We start from the raw sequence: 20,110 nt of genomic DNA on the forward strand, positions 1-20,110 counted from the left end.
CTACTATTTTTTTCCAAAACTATTATATGAGAAATGTAAAAATGACCCATTCTTACATAGCTCAAAAAATTGAGGAGGGAAAAAATGTAGGCATCCAAACCCATGAATTATATAGCAAGTACAAGACTTAATGCTGCAATTTGAAAGATTTTTATATGATAAAGCTTGTATTGTGAATGTAAAAATTACTTAATTTAACTCCACAGTGCTGATCTGAGAAATGGTTTTCATTCTGAGAAATGGCAAATCCTGCTTCAGGTTGAACTATAAAAGAAAAAAAAGTATTAATATAGAAAGAATCGCTGTACTCCCACAGGACTCTTATTTACCTCTAGTCTAAGGTTGACATAGGTGTATTTGAGTCAAACAGGAAATACTACTACTTATTGCAAAGCTGCTAATCATAATGCTTTAATGAAGCTGTTAACACATGGAATAGCAATGTAAGAAGACACAGAAAATTAGCTTGTTTGCCATTGATTAATGATAGCTAATGTGTGCCATTCACCACAGTGGCTCAGTTGAGCAGTTCTCTGATGTACTAACTCAGGCTGATCAAGGCAAGTCTTCACTTGCGCAGTCTGATGATTCAGCATAAAAGCCCACACAAATAATACTGCACATTAAACATAAAAACAGGATTCATATTTAGCTTTCTTACAGTGTAACAGAGGTGTAATGCAAATCCAAATTATTTCATTCAGATAAACAAGGCAAATATTTAAGGGTAGAAGAACAAGAGCTACTTATTTAAATAATAGCTTGAAAATAGTTACAGAAGAATCACAGGCAAATACAGTGAAACAAGACAATAGGAAAAAAGCTATCAGCAGTTATTCTTCCAAGTGTTGAATTTCAAAGAAGCAGCAGCTGGTAAACTCCCTCAGGTATCAGCTGTGCACATGTGAGGTTATAGATATCGAATGCCAGTCTTGTACAAGGAAGGTATGTACAGAGGAACTAAAAGCCAAGGAGAGTTGCAGTTCTCAGCTTCTCAAGAATGTGCTTGTTCTAAAAAAAAAAAAAAAAAAAGTTTCTATAGCTACTGCTGAAGATGACAAGCAAGTAGGAGTACCTATAGCTTCAGAAAAAAAACAAAGCACCACAGAAACATTTCTTCATTTCTGAGACCAAGAAATAGTCAACTAAATTCAGAGCCACTGTAATTTTTCTATAAGTGAGAGAATGAGTTGAAGGTGCAGCTTTGTTTCTTTTGCTTTCTCAAAAAATAGAAGTGCACAGGTTTTACTACCTTCATATTTAGTTTGAATCCAGGTTTGTTAACAGTACACACTGTAAAAGTTTTTGTAGCAACATACTTAATACACCAAAGAGAATGTTTATCATCTAGAAAATGGTGCTCCAATTACAATTGCACTGTTATACTTAAAATTCCCTCTATAAATTGTGCAAGATAGACACCCCCCCCCCAAAAAAAAAAAAAAAAAAAAAAACAAAGAAAGGTGGCCTTGGAAATGCTGCAAAACAATCTTTAGTGGCCTTTGGGCAATTGCCCCCTTGAAAACCAGCATACGGTTTCATGATGGGCAGGAAGTGCCTAAACTTCCATCCAGGAGTTGGACTGTGCCACTTCTGGCCTTTCTTTCTTCAGTTTCTCCTAGCATAGAAGCCAACTATAGCATAACTTAAGCAACTCCTTAAGGCTGTCTGAATTGCAGCAGCCCTTTGCATGTCGGACACAGGATTTCCCAGACTCTGCAGAGCAGACAGCTTGCAGACCTGCTCTGACTGGGAACATGTCACTTGGTTTCTGAAGAGGATTCTCTCTGGTAGAAGATCCTACAGCAGCCGCTGTGTGTTGCTCTGACTGATGCGAACCAATTCTACACAGCCTGTGAACTTCTTGTTGAGCTCGAAATACAAAGAACGGAAGGTTGTTTTGTGGTGGTCTATTACCAGTACGGCAGTAAAGCAAAAAAAATACTTCCATGTGTCATTCTGTAAAGGATGCAATAGCGCTGTATAATCTGGAGGCCACCTTGTGGCATGATCGAAGTAGTATCTAGATGTAAAAAAACCCCACAGCATTTAGACTGCGTACCAGGAAATAAGGGTTTTAAACTGCTTGTATTTTTGGAAACTACATGTCACAGTGATGTGTCATTCTAGCCTTACGTGAGTGATTACACATGGTGTCCGTACAGACAACAACATAGGAATCTGAGGACGTGTGTAGCATCGTTCTGTGTGGCATTGCTTCTTACATAGTCAGATTAATGGATGCTGTAGTTCTTAAACATGCTGCTTGCATTGTTTAAGCGCAATTTCTGCTTAACAGAGATGTAGGGACAATTCTTACAGTGAACAGGAGCGGATGAGGACTGCAAGTCAAAGTACTGTAAAGCCAGCTTCCAGGTTACCATCATGTTACACCCGGCTTGCAAGAGGGCAGTCTGGAAATTTTTACAGCAGGAGAATTATTCTCCTTTTTCATGCACTTAAACTAATAATAAAGTTTCCTCCACGAAATGATGAAATATGAGTTCAGTCAATTGCCACCAGACAAAACGGGCTACCATCTGGCAATCTCAATGTCAGCATTTGCTAACTCCTATGAAGAGTGTACTGAAGTAGTATCGTGTTTATGTTTCTGGACATATATTATCAGAAAGGTGGAAACAATTCATTCCTGAAAAAAGTCTTGAAGTTGAAGGTGGAAAATGGAAGTAAGGCAAGCCTGAAAGAGAAGTATCAAGTATGACTGAAGGTAGGACAATCCTGGGTACTGGAACACTGGATCTTCCAGTGTCTGTCTGCCTTTAAGGAAGCATCTTTAAGGAAAAGGCAAATAGGCTTCTTCACGAAGCTCTACAGTGTGGGAATTGATAATGCAGAGTGTCAGGGTACAAGAAACCTGTTTCATGATTCAGCTGTTGATGGATGCTCTCAGCATACAGCAAAACCTTGGGGAAAGCATCTGAATCTCAACAATTTCCAATGAAGTTTGTCCAGTCAACTTGAGGTGAAAGCAAACAAAGGGGTAGATAAAGGTTAGCTCTCTGGAATGGAGAAGTCTTCAATTGTACGTTTTGACTCCATGCTGTGGGGATGGATGCGTTGGAGGTGCAGGGATTATTCTGACAGTTACTGAGTTTACAGGTGATTAGGGTATTTCGTGCCCCAACATGCAACAGTCTGTTGGAGTGCAGGGCAATAATCTGGAATGCTGACGGGTGATCGTTTGGAAGCACAGTGGTATTCTGGAGCAAGTCAAGATGGTGGCCTGCATACCTTCCTGCCCCAAGCCAGAAGCAGGACCCTCCCAGGGCATCCTACATTCAGGAGAGTACAAAGGCTGTCACTGAATCCAGGCTGCAATCCTGACCTTTTACTGTCTCTGTTCTCAAGTAAACGTTTCTAGTGTAGCACTGGAAATTGCCAGTAGATGGCACCACGATTCCATGCCATGATAAATTTATTCAGGCAAAAAAGTGCTGAAGGAAACAATGCTGCACGATTTTTGTTAATTCTGTGCTTAATGGTAGTAAAGCTCCTTGTGAAGGAGAGCGCTCAGTAAACGAGTTAACTGGCTGTGGCCTTTCACAGTCCCTTTATGCTGAATTCTTCTATCTGCATTTTATGTAGTCTTAAGATCTGTGTGCTTGTGTAGGCATTTTGATCTCTCCTCACCTCTGATTAGTTTAAGAAAAAAAAAAAGTATGATTATTCCAATGCACATCTAATTCTTCTTTATTCTTTGTGTCAGCTGTCTGTGCCTTTGCTTGCACTGGACATTTGGGAGCCAGTGTTGCTGCCCTGGTGCACTGGGTGTTGCCTGTGTGCCTGGACTGGGGGCTGGCTCAGCGACTGCCGTAAGATAGAGGCAGGTGGCTGAGGCTGCTCCCTGCTTGTCTGCTGAAAGCCAACAGCTCTGCATGTAGCTGTCTGAATCGCACACAAAACAGACTGTGGGCTGCTGTTGCTTGTGGTCCAGTGTATTCACGTAAACCAGTATCAATAACAGGATCGTGTACCTTTTCAAAAGCAAAATGTTTAAATACTAGCCAAAGTGCTATCAGCTTTATAGAAAGCTTTCAGAGCAATTGCACTATGTTCAAAGGTGAATTAAAGTGTATGAAAATGCTTTACTAGTGGTGAACTATAAGCAAAAAAAAAAAAAAATGTATATAGCAAGTTGGGCTAGTGCGCAGACTGTGAAAAGGATTCAGCATAAAAATAAGTTCTGCTACATTTTTGTAAATTCCCTTTACCCGCAGGGGAGAAAAAAAAACTCTATCACTACTTAAGAGTATTCACCAATACCATAGACAACGTGATTCTCTGTCAAACAGCTATGATGCTCGTGGATTTTGATGTTGCATTTGGAGAGCTCAGAGGGACTTAATGGGTCTCCTCTGCTTTTTAGGTTTGTACATGAAACCAAAAGCGACAAGAATCTGGAGACATGGATTTCAGCGTTATCAGTGTGATGGCACCACATTAGCCTAGACCTCTTCTTTGTTCAGCCCATTCGGGACGGTCAGCTCTCATCCATCTGGCTGACAGTTCTGTAGCATTAGCGACAGCTGGCTGAAGTAACTCAGACAAAACTGAGAATTCGCTTGTGAGCAGCGTAGTACTTTTCCGAAACTTGCCAGTTTCTACATGCTGTTACTCAGGGAGTGGATCCATCAGTGAAGAAACAGTTATAAGACATGGAGGTCATCCTTGATTGCACTTTTGTAAGGTTGATGGAATTGTTGAGTTGTTTCAACTGAGCTGAAACTGTTGCTTGGCAGTTCTGTCTGTCTTTTTTGATCAGGGATTCACTTAACTTCAGGCTGCAGACACAATGTTGCTAATAGTGAAATTCATTCCAGAAAAAAGCAGGTACCATCTCCCAGATGGTCTACTAGGAAAATGACTAGTTGATTATATTTGTTTATATTTTCATAAATTTATACCTGGACATTTTTATTTCTTTGTTTCCATTTGTACTTTTCTTTTGGGTTTCGTTCTTTTTATGTAGAAGTCAAACACTCACAGCATGATACCAAAACTCACAAATAGCATTGTGCACTCCACTCAAATGAGATGCTATTACACCTAGTCTTAATTGAAAAGGCAGTAATCAACCAAATTATTTTCTCAGTTGTGTACGCTTAAAAATATGGTAACCAATTTATGTTTGTATGAAATAGAGCTATTAATATGTAAAGAAGTCACACAGTGGGAGGAGAAAGGACTGTTTACCTAACATTAAAATAGTTGGTTGCGTGCCAATACAGGTATTACAAACTTTGCATATATAAAAATAAAGATATGCTTCTGCAATGAAAGCTGCACTGACAGTTGGGGTTTCTACATGAGGATGGGATTCTAACTAAGAGGCTGTGTAAGTAACTTGTCAGTGTGTTAGCAGGATGATTCGGAGAGAGATGCTTCTTGGATTAGAATATGAAAGAAAAAAATGAGGCTTTCTTTTCTTTGGGTTCAGAAGTAATCACAGAATGGTAGGGTTTGGAAGGGACCTCTGTGGGTCATCTAGTCCAACCCCCCTGCCAAAGCAGGGTCACCTACAGCAGGCTGCACAGGACCTTGTCCAGGTGGGTCTTGAATATCTCCAGAGAAGGAGACTCCACAACCTCCCTGGGCAGCCTGTTCTAGTGCTCCGTCACCCTCAGAGGGAAGAAGTTCTTCCTCATGTTCACCTGAAACTTCCTATGCTTCGGTTTGTGCCCATTGCCCCTTGTCCTGTCGCTGAGCACCACTGAAAAAAGAGTCTGGCCCCATCCTCCTGACACCCACCCTTGAGATATTTATAAGCATTTATTAGGTCCCCTCTCAGCCTTCTCTTCTTCAGGCTGAACAAGCCCAGCTCCCTCAGCCTCTGCTGAGCAGAGATGCTCCAGTCCCCTCACCATCCTCGTAGCCCTCCGCTGGACTCTCTCCAGTAGCTCCTCATCTTTCTTGAAGTGGGGAGCCCAGAACTGGACACAGTACTCCAGATGAGGCCTCACTAGGGCAGAGTAGAGGGGAAGGAGAACCTCCCTTGACCTGCTGGCCACACTCCTCCTGATGCATCACAGGATCCCATTGGCCTTCTTGGCAGCCAGGGCACACTGCTGGCTCATGGTCAACTTGTCGTCCACCAGCACTCCCAGGTCCCTCTCCGCAGAGCTGCTCTCCAGCAGGTCCGCCCCAAGCCTGTACTGATGCATGGGGTTGTTCCTCCCCGGGTGCAGGACCCTGCACTTGCCCTTGCTGAATCTCATCAGGTTCCTCTCTGCCCAACTGTCCAGCCTGTTCAGGTCTCACTGAATGGCAGCACAGCCTGCTGGTGCATCAACCACACCTTCCAGTTTTGTATCATCAGCAAACTTGTTGAAGGTACACTCTAACTCTTCATCAAGGTCGTTGATGAAGAAGTTGAAAAAGACTGGGCCGAGTACTGACGCTTGGGGGACACCACTAGTTACAGGCCTCCAACTAGACTCTGTGCCGCTGATGACAACCCTCTGAGTTCTGCCATTCAGCCAGTTCTCAGTCCATCTCACTGACCACTCATCCAGCCCACACTTCCTGAGCTTCTCTAGGAGGATATGGGAGACACTGTCGAAAGTCTTGCTGAAGTCTAGGTAGACAACATCCACTGCTCTCCCCTCATCTACCCAGCCAGTCATGCCATTGTAGAAAGCTATCAGATTGGTCAAGCATGATTTCCCCTTGGTGAATCCATGTTGACTACTCCTGATAACCTTCTTTTCCTCCACTTGCTTGATGATGACTTCCAGGATAAGCTCCTCCATCACCTTTCCCAGGATGGAGGTGAGGCTGACCGGCCTGTAGTTCCCTGGGTCCTCCTTCTTGCCCTTTTTGAAGATTGGAGTGACATTGGCCTTCCTCGTTGCATCCCTGCATGCTCTGACCACATTCCTGTATTCTCCCCAAGTGGCCTGTCCCTCTTTCCACGTTCCATGCACCTTTCTCTTCCACCTGATCTCCGCTAGAAGCTCCTTGTTTAACCATGCAGGTCTCCTGCCTCCTTTGCTCAATTTCTTTCTCAGGGGGATGCACCACTCATGAGCGTGGAGGAAGTGACATTTAAACAGCGACCAAGCACTCTTGGACCCCCCTGCCTTCGAGAGCCCTGGCCCATGGGATTCCTCCCAGTAGCTCCTTGAAGAGGCCAAAGTTAGCCCTCCTGAGGTCCAAGGTTTTGATCAAGTAACTGTGTTATCTAGCATATAAAAATAAATTCTTTGGTTGAGGAAATCCTTAAAACCGGAAGGTAAGACCATTCTGTGTGGTCTGACACCATCCTACTATGGTTCCTTGAGGATATTTACAAAATTGGAGCATTTTTATACTAACTGCATATGAAAACTAATAACATGAGATGTCACTAAGAAGACTATGTCTTTCTGTGGTGTTATACTGGAAACAGCATTGTGTCTCTGGCTTTAACATAAATCCTACTGTTTAGTGATTCTATTGGTAAGTATCTAGTTCATTAACAAAAACTGCAAAAAGTGATGCTCAAAGTTATTTAATTGAGAGAAGCTACTCTCTAACACTCTTCAGTTCTAGCATTCTTAGGTTTCCACCCCCAAAACTACTGGAGTTTCTTGCTTTTCTGAGCTTGTGACAGAAGAACCACATTGATCATATACGTTGTCTTCCTGGTTGTCTCCAAACTAGAGATATCTCAAAAATGCTACCAGAGAAATAATTCGTGTTATCCCACGCACATGAGGCGACATACGCTTTCAAGATCATGCCGAGTATAGTGTTTTTATTGAGCATCAGCTGATGACCAGATTCTTAATCTCTAACATAATCAGGCTTAATAATTAAAAGTTTTCCATGTGTTCAGTAATTAACTCTGACATAAGTAAGCAAGTGTAGCCACAATGTGACAATGAATACCGATGACACAACAGGACATGCTGCGCAAAGGACAAATAGACAGGGAAGGTATTACAGCCCTCCTGGTTTCTCCTGTAACTCTGTGCCTGCCCACTAAGTAACAGCTTTTCATGCTATTGTACTGGGAACAAGTTGTAGTTATTAATCGGAAACAAGCTGCAGCACTATAAATCATTGCTTAAGACACTTCAAGCCCTGATTTAATGACCAAATTTTTTTTTTTTATTTTCTAAGCTTTTTTGTAACTTTTTCCTAGAAAAAGCTTGACTATTTCTCTTTGTATGGTAGCTGTTAGGATTTAACTTCAAACTAAAATGTCTTGATTCTAAATGGATCCGCCTCTTACCAAGGAAGATACATCTACTTCGTGCACATTTATGTTCTTCAGGTTTGCATTTGCGTCCTTCCTCATTTTAAGCGGCCAATTCTCTTTATCCTTCCTTTTAACGTACGAAGTGAAAAGCAGAGGAGCCCTCCCCGCCCTCCCAAAACCCGCGCTCCACTCCTCGTCTCGGAATAAGCGAACTGTTGAAAGACTCTTTACGGGGACAACTGCCCAGGCTGCAAGCCACCCGTGCCGCATGGCCACAGCGAGCTCCGCCGAGCGCTTTCAGCAACTGCGCTGCTGTCGGGGCCCAGGAGCGCCAGCTGCAAGGCCTGAGGGGTGCCCGACAGCCGCCCGACAGCCAGTCCTGCAGCCCCGGGGAGGCGGAGGTGACCCGCGGTGAGGGGCCTCCCCGCACCCCGGGGGGCGGCCAGGTACCCCCGCGGTGTAGCGAGCCGAGGCGAGGGGCCCGGCAGAGCCACGGGGGGAGCAATGGCGGCCGTCCCCACTGCGGCGCCTCACCGACGGACGACACCGCAGCACCTCCGCCTCGCCACACGCCCTCGCCCCTATTGGCCAACGCGCCGTACGTCGCCGGACGGAGCGCCGCGCTCTCAGCTGCGCATGCGTACGACAACAGAGCCCTTTCCGCCTGCCTGGTGAACGCGCGCAGCAAGCTTGAGGTCCGGCTTTCTGCGCCGGCTCGCGCTGAGCGCATAGGCGAAGGCGATAGCCGCCGTCTGGCGGCGGAGGAGGAGGCGGCGGCGGCGCGATGGCGGCGCGGAGCGGGGCCTGCTGCCTGGCTCTGCTCTGGCTTCTGGCGTCGCCGCTGCCCGACGGCGCCTGGGGCTCGGAGGCGGTCGGGACAGCGGAGTCGGCGGGCGGCGCGGGCCCCGGGGAGCGGTTTAAGATCGAGGGCCGGGCCGTGGTGCCCGGGGTGAAGCCGCAGGACTGGATCGCGGGGGCCCGGGTGCTGGTGGACGGGGAGGAGCACGTCGGCTTCTTGAAGTGAGCGGCGGGCGGGCGGGGCGGGGGGGCTTGAGCCCGGCGGGGCGGAGGCGTCCCGCGCCGGCCTTGGGCCGGAGTCGCCCCGCGCCGGGGTCGCCGCTCGGAGATCTCCTCCCCCTCCTCCCTCCCCAGCGCCGCCGGCGGGCGCAGCGTCCCCGCCGCGGCCGTAAGATGGCGGCCGGCTGCGGCAGGGCGGAGCGGCTCCCTGCGAGCGGGCGGCCCTGTCCCGGTTAGCGGCGCGCAGCTGTGGCGGTCGGCGTCTCGCCTCTGACCTGGGCTTCGTCGGTGCGCTGGCACCTTGCCTTGCGAGGCACTGGAAACGGCCCGGCCTGCTGTGGGAACCTGTGCTGCCGTAGGTGTTGGCCCCAGCCTCCTGCGGGAGTAGCCAGCCAAGCTGAGGACTCGGGCTACTGGCATTTTAGCGAGCAGAAAATAGGAACGGAGTTTTAGATAAAAAAAAAAAAAAAAAAAGTTTGCTTTAAATTCTGGAGTACAGCGTTTGTTCTCAGCTTTTGTGGGTGCAGATTCTGTCACTTCGTTTGTAAGACCCTGTCCTTAGCTAAGAACTTACACGTTCTGGAGAAGTGCTTGTGGCAGAAGGTTACAGTTGTAATTATGTGTTACAGTACCTCTGAAAAACTGTTTCACTGTACCAGTGAACACGATTTCAAGGGGTATGGCTTTATTCCTTTACACAAGATCATGCAAATGTGTTTGGAAGCTGTAAAGAATCATATTAGCTTATTTGGTCTTGGGTGTTAGTGGCTATATTCAGATCAGCAAAGGATCTAGAGATATTAAGAAACAGAAAATGTCCTCAGAATTGAGTATGGAATTAATCTCATAGTTTCAAGAGCAGAAGCTAATTCTAAAATCTTTTTTATTATTTTTAATACAGTATAATACATTTTTTTAAAATTACATATTGAAGTGAGAAAGTTTATATGGAGTTAAGGTACACCATCATAAATACCAATCGTTTTTGATTATTCCCTCTGCAGTAAAAGTTGAACTGAATTTTGACTCTGGGAACTGTCGATAGGTTAACACAACAGATTTTACTCTGCAAAACTTGCAGAATCTTGTCAGTGTAGCACTTGATAAGCCAGTACAACCCAGTTGTGGGAGCCTGACGTGATATTTAGGAGCTGATTTGATAAATACCACAGAGTTGGTAAGTTTCCAAATGCTGGATTGGAAGTTGAATTGTCTGAAATACGAGGAAATAGTCTTAGCTGAGTGCATACCATATTTATGTCAGTGTAACCTAGAGATCAAGCTCTATTGGTTACATTCATTTGGTATGTCTATTTATAGACATATCAAATTATATTGGTATAACTTAAAGCCAGGCAATTAATATTGTATAAGTTATTCAGCTTGCTAAAGTTATTTGTAGATGTTGCGCTGCCATAAGCATGGTACATTTTAGCAAAAATGATTTAATGTCAGTTGGGATTTTTTTTGTTGCTTGTAATGAGCACAGTACTGGATAGCAGCATACTTCTAGTATGGACTGTGTTAGGAGACAAAGAACAGTTTTCTTAACAGTGGTACTTCAGACTCGGGAGAAAGATCCTCACTTTCAGTGATAAATTTAAATGTATTTGGTATATCAGAAGATATATTTGTCACCATCTCTCAGGCAGGTTTTGATTATATATTACATGGATGATATTCCAGTTATCTAAAAGGGGAAAATAGTTATTTGACATAGCAGAGTTGCTCTTTGAGTATTTCAAGAGTCGTTCTCTAGTACAAACGTTTTTATAGATCTGATTAGTTTCCCCACTGTAATAAAAATGAAACTTTTTTTCCTTTAAAAAGGCAGTATTGGTTACCAGTATATGAAATGAGAATTTGCTTTGTCATAGAAATAAATCTTTAGAAAAGGCTATAATTGAAATTTGTCAAAATAATACTGTAAATAATGAAAAAAGAAAAGGAAACATCCTCCTAGCAGTTGCAATAGAAGATGATGTAAACAATGGTAGGGTTTCAAATCATCACATAAAGTATTAATGAAACCCAGCTAGACAGTACTGTTTATACGCTTCTCTCTTCGTGGCGGGAAGATCCTTAAGTGGTGTGCGTCTTTGAAAGAGAGAACTTGTGTAAAGGATGTAAGAACAAAATTTTTTTTTGAGGGCTCACTTCTAAGAGGGTTCGTTTATTTGTTTTCCTGATGCAAGTTTCTAATGTTTCAGGTTTTGCTACTTTTTTTCCCCTTTTGAACAACTTTTTTTTGTGTTAACTTTGAGCCTTATTTTTAGGAGAGATATCATTCATAGTAATTTTTAGAAGGATAGAGAACACTAAGTTTCTCTGCCTGGAAACTTCTGGAGGCACATAGGAAAACTACAAGCTTCTGTACTTTAATGCCAACTGGTGCTGAAGCTTTCAAGTATACTTGTACTAATATTTCACTGTATTTAAAAGTAGTCTGTCTAAAAATCCCTTCTGTGTACATGTTCAGAGCTTTCCAGCGTGGGCTAGTCCTAAGGGGAGCAATTAAAAACCTTTGTTTTACAGTGAAGGCACAAACTGCAATTTTTGTGTGTTGCAAGTCATCTCAAATATCTACCCACACTACGCAGGACACAAATTTTTGGTTTTTTTGCTTCCAGCAGAAGTATTGAAGCAAAGTAAACTTCATTGTGTCTATTTTGGAAGGAGGAAGGAAGGTGTAAGTCGATTCTGCCATTATTTGAATACATCAAATCTAACCATGTCAAATTTTGTTTAGGCTGTTAAATTATTCCTCCAGCAACACGATAGCTTGATGGCATGAGAAAATCTTTAACATAACTGGTAATTTCTGGTGCTGTTGTGGCAAAAATTGGTGACCTTAAGGGGCTTGATACTTATGAGTGCAGAGCGATTTAATTTTTCATTTTGGTCATTGTTGTTATGGTAAGATTTATAATAGAAAATGATACTATTGCAGTTTCTTTGTTAAAAAAAATAAAGCACCCTGTCTTGTGTACTGGAGCATATTGAAATGTAGTGGAATTTACTGTTTTTTCAGGACAGATGGAAGTTTTGTGGTTCATGATGTTCCTTCAGGATCTTATGTAGTGGAAGTTATATCACCTGCTCATAAATTTGAGCCCGTGCGAGTTGACATAACTTCAAAAGGCAAAATGAGGTGAGCCATTCCTGATTTGCTTCTGTATTAATCTATTAAGTATGCCTGGCAGCACAGTATAGGAAGCAATCTAAACAGTACTGTAGATCTCATGTTCCGTTTCAGACCCTACGTTTCAGCTTCTTTTAACATCAGTTCTAGGAGCACATTTCCTAAAAGACAAAGTCTGATTTCTTTATTACTTTCATATTAATGGCCTTAAATAAGAGGAGATAGATAAAAAGAGTCCTTCTATTAGTTTGCTTTTGTTATTTTCTTATGCAGCTGTCCTGAAATAAAATCTAGACATGAAAAAAATCTAGGCATGAAAAAAATGTGATACACCAGGAAGATGTAAACTGGTCTTTTCTGAGGGAAATTCTGCCTTAAAAATAATACTGGAATTCTTAGGAAACAGCGTGTGGATAACGGGTATGTTAGATAAGATCTACTTGAAAATATCAAAAAGTTTTGAAGAAAATGCATAGTCATAACGTAGGAGGGAAAGGCATTCTATGGATGAATATTTGGTGAAACATTCAGAAGGAATAAATCATTTCTCTTGCAATGGGCAGAAGTCATCCCCGGAGTTGCACAAGGCGGGTAAATATTCATAAATCATGAAAAATGAGTGAAGAGTGATGAAGTATCTAAATACTAGGCCCAGGTGAAGAATACTAGTGAAGAACTATAGAAGGACTTTGAAGACTGCGATTCAGTATTGATAAACACAAAGTCATGCACTTAGGGAAAAGGTAGTGTTAACTTCATATATAAGTAATTGTTGCCCTGAGCAAACTGTTCAAGCTGCACTACACTGTTCAAAGCCCTACCTTCTCTTTACACATTGTAGCTTTTCTTGCTTGTTACCGAGGTGACACGTTTTGCAGAAGTCATCTTTGAAGGAATAGTTCTGATGTTTCTGATCTGCAGGTCTGTTTTCCATATGAAGTTTTTCAGCTTGCTTAGTAGCTAGCATGGAAAAAAGGCAAAGTATCATTTGGTTTCATAAAGCATGCTGCTGGGAGAAGTTAGCTTCTGAAAAGTGAAGCCTAGCTGACACTGCCTAGCAGATAGTTTTGTTTGTAATGTATTATTAAAAAATTGTTTGGAATATTATTAGATAATCTTTATTTTTTGTTAAAGCTTGTATTTATATTTTTCATTATTTAAATTTTGCTCATTAGAGCAAGATACGTGAATTACATCAAAACCTCTGAAGTTGTCAGGCTGCCATACCCACTCCAGATGAAATCTTCTGGACCTCCTTCATACTTCATAAAGAGAGAATCTTGGGGATGGACAGATTTCCTCATGAACCCTATGGTATGTACGAGCAACACACAAAGGCTAAAAGTGTGCTAAGGATCCAAATAAAGCTGTTCTTCAGAATACCGAGAATAAAATAATTGAGAAAAGATGTGCACACTTTGCTCTTCTGAGAGGATTGTTTTATTTCTTTGGTTTTTACTTTCTTACAAATAGAAAGTTTTTCTATGACCTCTTCTCCCCTACGTACACGCTCTGTTAACATATGTCCTCTGAAAACAGCGCATAGTCTGATTCCTTTGACAACGTGATGTTGTTCTGTAGCCTGGAGATCAACATGTTGCAAGATTGTAATTATAACAGTTGAAAGAGATAACAAGCATTTACTTTAATGGTCCAACTTTGAAATCTGTTCTTTAAAGCATAATACTTCTTTATCAGGTTCCTTTCCTGGCAAGTGGATTACTGTTACTGCGTTACTGACTCAGAATGCAGTAGTTCTAGAATTTGGCTGTTAAAAAGCTTTATGTCAGTGTGTCTAAAAATGTCTGGAGCAACAAATAAACTGAAGAAATACTTGCTGTTTTCTGTGTAGGTGATGATGATGGTTCTTCCATTACTGATATTTGTGCTTTTGCCTAAAGTTGTCAACACCAGTGATCCTGATATGAGACGGGTAAGTACGTTCAATTGATGCAGACATAGAGAGCAGAGATCATGAGATTTTAAGGTACTGAAAAGTAACAAAAACACAAGTGGACTTCTAAAATGGGCATCATTTATCCACTTAATACGGTCTTGCTGTTCTAACAACTGATTCTGATATTTCCGACTTGTGAATTTGCAGTTAAACAGCACGACACAGAATTAAATCGTTTGGCACAGCTTTGAAAGTATTACGGTATGAATGCTGTTTTCTGGAGTTTCTTTAGAGTGATAAATACAATTTCTCAAAGGCTATTTTTTCTGTAAATTTCCAGTGTATTTCTGCACTATGTTTAAATCTGGCACTTCGTTTTGTTCATCATTTAGTAAGTGTCAGGTGTGTTGAGAAGAGTGTGATGTGGGGTTCTCTTATCCATCCATGTAAACCACGTAGTTTTTATGAGATTGTTAATGTCACAATAGTGTATGTGATATGGAGTCTTAATGTAGTCATTAAATTATCTGATTTATTGTCCTTTCATCATGCAAAATGCCGAATAGCGGAAGGCTAGGACAAAATGGAGATTCAAGGTGTTTGCTAAATCTTTTCTTATTTTTAGAAGTATTCCTTGTCTGTCTTGGGTGGCTGCTTTTTGAGGGTTTGGTTAATTTAAACTCCTTTTCCTCTAAATGACCACTGTCTTCAGTAGTACTTTATAGGTGTCTGAGTCTTTTGTTGTTGTTTTAAGTACTAGCTATAAAAAGCATATCAGAGCTATGTAATGCTCTTTTGGCTTTAATTTTGATTAAAAACAGAATACGAAGATATGCTAGATATCTGTGGCCTATTCTTCAAACCAAGCTGAACTTTAAAAGCTGAATTTTAAAAAAATTACTTCTTTTTTCACTGATCTGACACTGCTTACAGACAGGCTATTCTGATGGTAAACTATCAGAACTTCTCATGAGTTAGTTCTTACTAGCTCACTGATACAATTTGTTCAGGAGAAACCTTAAGTTGAAAGAATCCTTTAAAGAATAGGGGAAGGTAGTTTTTAAGAATTCAATTGTAATGGCATTCTCTAGATGACCATGTGTTAAATTCTTAAGCGTATATCCAACTTCAGTTTGCTTGTGGAGGGCATGAAGCTTCTATTACATTTTTTCAGGTTAGTGTGGTTTTTATTGATGGAATCAGCACAGTACTAGTTTCTATATAAAGTTAATGGTTTAGTAACTGTGCTTGTTGTAGAGGCGTTAAGTACAGCTGTAGTATAGATGCAATAGTAACAAAGGCTACCATAACAGCTTTTGCTTTGTTTGTACCTTGAAAACAATTAAAGCTGTATCATTCTGAATACTAACTAGAGGAGCAAGGTGACAATCCCACATTAAACTGGCAATTACTGTAAGCATTATCACATTGTGGATATACAGTACAGCTGTTGTATGCATTAAAAGTACTTCAGGGTTTGTTTGTTTATTTTAATCTGTACTAATTCATCTCATAGAGTCATTATGCTAAACTCTAAAGTTACATTAAGCTTAGCTGGATACATGGTCTCATATTAAAATCCTTCCTTTCATGAAGCAAAGAAAACTTAGCTGCTGTACACCGATAGCTTGATGTTGCAAAGTAGAGCAATGAAAATATCTAACCCCTTCAAACAGCTGCAAAAATTTGTTAGATTTAGCATAAATAATACTAATTTGAAAACACAAAAGTATGTGAAATCTAGTGAGAACACATATGAAAATCTAAACAAAAGCTTAAATTTTAAAATGGAGAAGAGTAATACTGAAAATAAGTAATGGCATTTTTTTCTTTAAGATTTCTTTTTTTTTTTTTTTAAATCAGGTGGTTGTCCTGTAAGACTGCTTAAGACATGGTTACCTTTTTCCATGCACCAGTGCTTTTAGTTTGGGAGTTTTATGTTTCTGTGTGTAGCTGGGCATTTGGCTGTGGTTGCATAAAAATATGTAGCGATATGTACTCTGGAGGACTACATATAGTAGAACACTGTTTGGGAAAATTTTACGTCTTCCTGATAATGATCTTTGAATTGATGCCTTAGAAACAGCCAGAATTGTTACGAGCTATTAAGGTTTTCTAATCTTTGCATGCAGGAAATGGAGCAGTCAATGAACATGCTGAATTCCAACCATGAGCTGCCGGATGTCTCTGAGTTCATGACAAGACTCTTCTCTTCAAAATCTTCCAGCAAGTCTGCTAGCAGCAGCAGTAAAGCAGGGAAAAGTAGTTCTGGAAAAAGGAGGTAGTTAAGTCTTCCTCCTAAGCCTGAGTTTGCACAACTGTTTGTTTTGTGGTAACATGTTTATTTGTCTTGAGAGATAAAAAAGCCACTACTGTAAACTTTAATAAGGCACAAAATACGGTATGCTACAACTGTGGTGTGCAGCTTTTTTTAGTCTAAATAAGCTGGTTTGTACTTGACAGTAAGCAAAAGAAGATATGGCTTCAATACTGTATCTGTATAAAGTTATTGATGATACTGAATTAACTATATTGTTCTGTAGAGAATTATTATAAATTATGTACTAAACAGTAATGAATGTCTTAATCGTAAGACAATGTATTAAAAAATTTCAAAGATAATAGACATGGAGTTCAGTCTTAACACGGCTTTAATGTTTTATACTTGCTTTTGAGTTATGAAATAAATCCTTTCAAAATCGAGTCATGGGTTTACTAAGTAATTTGCTGTATCAGCTTGTCACATGTGTTACATATAAAATCATTTTACATTGTTTGCTGCCTGTAAACTTTAGTTCAAGGACTTTCCACTTTTTATTGCCTGGTTTTATTCTGATGTACTTTCTGTTAAAAGTTTGGGGTGGAGGGGGAGCAAAGCATCCTGCATCAGAAAATCTTTTATGCTCTGTCAAGTTAGTTATGTATCCAAGGTATCTGTATAACATGATGAATGTTTATCTTGGATCTTTCCTTTCTAAATCACATGTAACACTGCAACACTTTTGGTTCTTACTGGTTTTTGTTTGCTGTGCATTCATCTTAGTGTATGATTTGAGGCCAAATACAGAACAAAATTTCTAAAATGAAAGAAAAAAACGAAAGTATAGTAGGAAGGTAAATCCCATTCATCTTTTAAATTATGTTCCAAAGTGTATGGCTGTCTCTAGGTATGCTAAGTCACTGACAAAACTTTGTTCTTTGAGCATGCCTGTTGTCTGTACTGCAGTGTCTTTTTCAAGCTACCCCAGTTACTTCAGAGAAGAGTGGAAAAAAATGATTGTTTTTCACTAGAACATTTGCAAATTGAAGATTGTTTTTCACTAGATGAACATTTGCAAATTGAAATGACGGCAACCCATTAGCAACTGTCCATAAATCTGGGGTTTTTTTTAAGCATAAATGCTGTTGTTTTCTATTTTTAGAATTGCTAACTTCTTAGGTAACTGTATCCATGCAGTATGGGTAATGTAGTCTGATTCCAAAAATGGTATTTAACATTCACCTAAAGTATAACTGAAGCAAAATGAGTTCTAAGGCATGTATTTGTTCTGCCAAACACTTAGGAGAGCTATAAATTGTCTTAGAATACATACTTAGAAGTATGCTGTTAAACATAAAAATTGCAAAACAGTAAGTACTCGTTGATAGGATTAAGTCAACTTTTAAGATGTTTGAGAAGACAAGTGTGTTTTGGACAATGAAAAATTTCAGTCTTTGCAAAGTAAACTGCACATTTTTGGTCGTCTTTTTGTTCGGCTTGAATGGTCTTTCTGTTTTGTATATTAAGTAAAAATATATCCAATAGAGACAAGAGGATGTTTGGATATTCTTGCTGGCAGGATATACTGAAATGAGTGTCATGTTGCCTTTATTTAAAAAAAAGAAACACCAACCCAAAAAAACCCTCCTCTTTCTAAAAAATTCATAGGAAAAACAGGGAGCAGGTCTTTGAAGATGGAGCAGTTAGCTTTGTTACTGTGCTGTCCTGGAAAGAACAAGCCACAAGTTACTTTTGTTTAACAGTAATTGGAATGGCAGTTAAATTGTATTAACTTGTTTTAATCACAATTTGTTCGGTAGTTAATCGTCGTGATGCATTTTTCCTTGTTAGGTAAGAACAGCAATATTTCTGCCTGCCTTCATTGTGTCTGTTCACAGTCTTGATCCGTCCTTAAGGGAGAATGGAGAATTCAGACATGAAAAAATGAAACTCAAGCGTTCAGAGCAAAATAATTGCCAGGAATTGCAAGGATCCTAATAAAACTTTGTAAAGAGCATATGGAATATTCAGCATTCTCTTATTCTTAGAACTGATACATCAAAGCCCAGGTAGTTTCTTTGTGCATTAGAATCAGATGCAGTGTACCAGTCTACTGCCTTCCTCAACAGAAGACTCTGCCCCAGCCCCAGAAACGTGTTAATCTGAACAATCTTAATCCCAAAAATCTTTTTACCTACTGTTACTCCCTCAATCATACACATTATTCCTCTCCTTTTCAGACGCCTTTTTGGTAAAGTGATTTGTAGAAGTGTTTTTAATTTAGAGCTGGAATCTTTGTGTGTCAAGTGAGAAAAGAAGTTCTAGCCAGAGTGCCCTGGTCACTTAAAGCTGTAACATGATCTTGGGCTACCATAAATGCCACTAGGCAAAGCTTATTTGATAGCTTTCCTGTTGCAGTTACTGATATAACACAAGGTTGTCTTTCTGCAGAAAGTAAATGTTTGCCATAGTTCAGTTTTAATTTCTTGTCCTTACAGATTTTTAGTAGTTCTTCTGTGTTAGGTCTGACATCTCTCTTTTCCAAAAAAAAAGTATAGCTGCCTTTTAGTGAGGCTACTTGAGATTACATAAAGCAGATGGTAAACTGAAGCAGCTGATACCTCAGAACAGAAATTAAAGATGTACAGAATCTGCTTGGACTGTAGACAAGCTGATTTCCTCATTGCCAGAAGGAGGAAGACTTGCTTCCTCAGCTTGGACTGGGTAATCCTGCTGCCTTTGGACTCCAAGTTCCGGTACTTCTTGGGCTTTGCCATTTGTTGACTTAACGAGAGAAATTTGTCCATCTTTCTGCTGGATTTCTGTTATGTTTTAGAGAGTTCAATCTTCTCACAGAAGGATCAGAGAAATACAGAGCTGGCAGAAAGTAAGCACCAGAGGCATGCAGTTGGAAGCAGGGACTCTTCTCTGTTTCTGGCGGTGAGTGTGAGTCATACAGTCAGCTCACTGCATCTTAAGGATTTGCAGCCTAAGAGCTCATTTAGCCGTGTTCTGAATGAGTGGGTAGCTTGGGAGAAGGGAGAGGAGACATATTTTGCTCAAATCTGTTTCAACTATTAGTCATTTAAGATTGCCTGGAAGGTGTTTAGAACAGTTTGACATAATTTTATCAAGTACTTCATCAAAGATGCTTCAATTCTTCACATATAAGGGACATATATTTAAAAAAAAAAATTAATGTATAGATATCTCACCTAACTGTTTTAAACAAAATACTTGTTGGTGCTCTTTATCTTTTTCACGAAGTGAGGATGATAATGGCTCTGTAAATGGGGTGTGTATTGCTTCAAAGAGAAAGGCTGGCTTGTGGTTAATATTTGTATTTGTGAAGAGGACTTAAAACTAGAATCAAGTGCCTTGGGTTCTGTTGTAACTGTTGGTCTTTGTGCAAATCATTCATCATTTCTGTTTCAATTTATTGTGTGTGAAGTATTAGAAGCTTGTCTCACAAAACTAATTGTAAGGACAAATTTAATAATGAATATCAAATACTAAAATAGTACGGCTATGAGCTTACTGGAGAAAATCCAGTAAGTAATCTTCTTAAACAGCACCTTTATTAAGCATTTA

General features: G+C 40.5%; 2 protein-coding genes across 2 annotated transcripts in view; one reads left to right on the forward strand and one right to left on the reverse strand.

The window, feature by feature from the left end:
• Window positions 1–438: 438 nt before the first annotated feature.
• CHRM5 (cholinergic receptor muscarinic 5) overlaps window positions 439–20,110 on the reverse strand; it is a 116,301-nt gene continuing 96,629 nt past the window's right edge. Inside the window, exon 4 of the mRNA XM_075426099.1 lies at window positions 439–1,011. Within this exon, the coding sequence (XP_075282214.1) occupies window positions 995–1,011 (17 nt within the window). The 3' untranslated portion in view covers window positions 439–994. The remainder of the gene's footprint in view (window positions 1,012–20,110) is intronic.
• Window positions 8,846–18,070, forward strand: EMC7 (ER membrane protein complex subunit 7). Its single transcript, XM_075425838.1, has 5 exons — window positions 8,846–9,223; window positions 12,252–12,371; window positions 13,538–13,676; window positions 14,215–14,295; window positions 16,392–18,070. Exons 1-5 carry the CDS (start codon window positions 8,988–8,990, stop codon window positions 16,542–16,544), a joined length of 729 nt encoding a protein of 242 aa, XP_075281953.1. The 5' UTR covers window positions 8,846–8,987; the 3' UTR covers window positions 16,545–18,070.

Source organism: Opisthocomus hoazin, chromosome 7, assembly GCF_030867145.1.
Source record: "Opisthocomus hoazin isolate bOpiHoa1 chromosome 7, bOpiHoa1.hap1, whole genome shotgun sequence".
Taxonomy (NCBI): Eukaryota; Metazoa; Chordata; class Aves; order Opisthocomiformes; family Opisthocomidae; genus Opisthocomus; species Opisthocomus hoazin.

What these genes read in the sequence shown, in the direction of transcription:
- EMC7 (XM_075425838.1), top strand. Translation starts at nt 8,988, where the DNA reads ATGGCGGCGCGGAGCGGGGCCTGCTGCCTGGCTCTGCTCTGGCTTCTG. An exon ending in ACTTCAAAAGGCAAAATGAG is followed by an intron (nt 12,372 to 13,537) that starts GTGAGCCATTCC and finishes TTTGCTCATTAG; the next exon opens with AGCAAGATACGTGAATTACA. An exon ending in ATTTCCTCATGAACCCTATG is followed by an intron (nt 13,677 to 14,214) that starts GTATGTACGAGC and finishes TTTTCTGTGTAG; the next exon opens with GTGATGATGATGGTTCTTCC.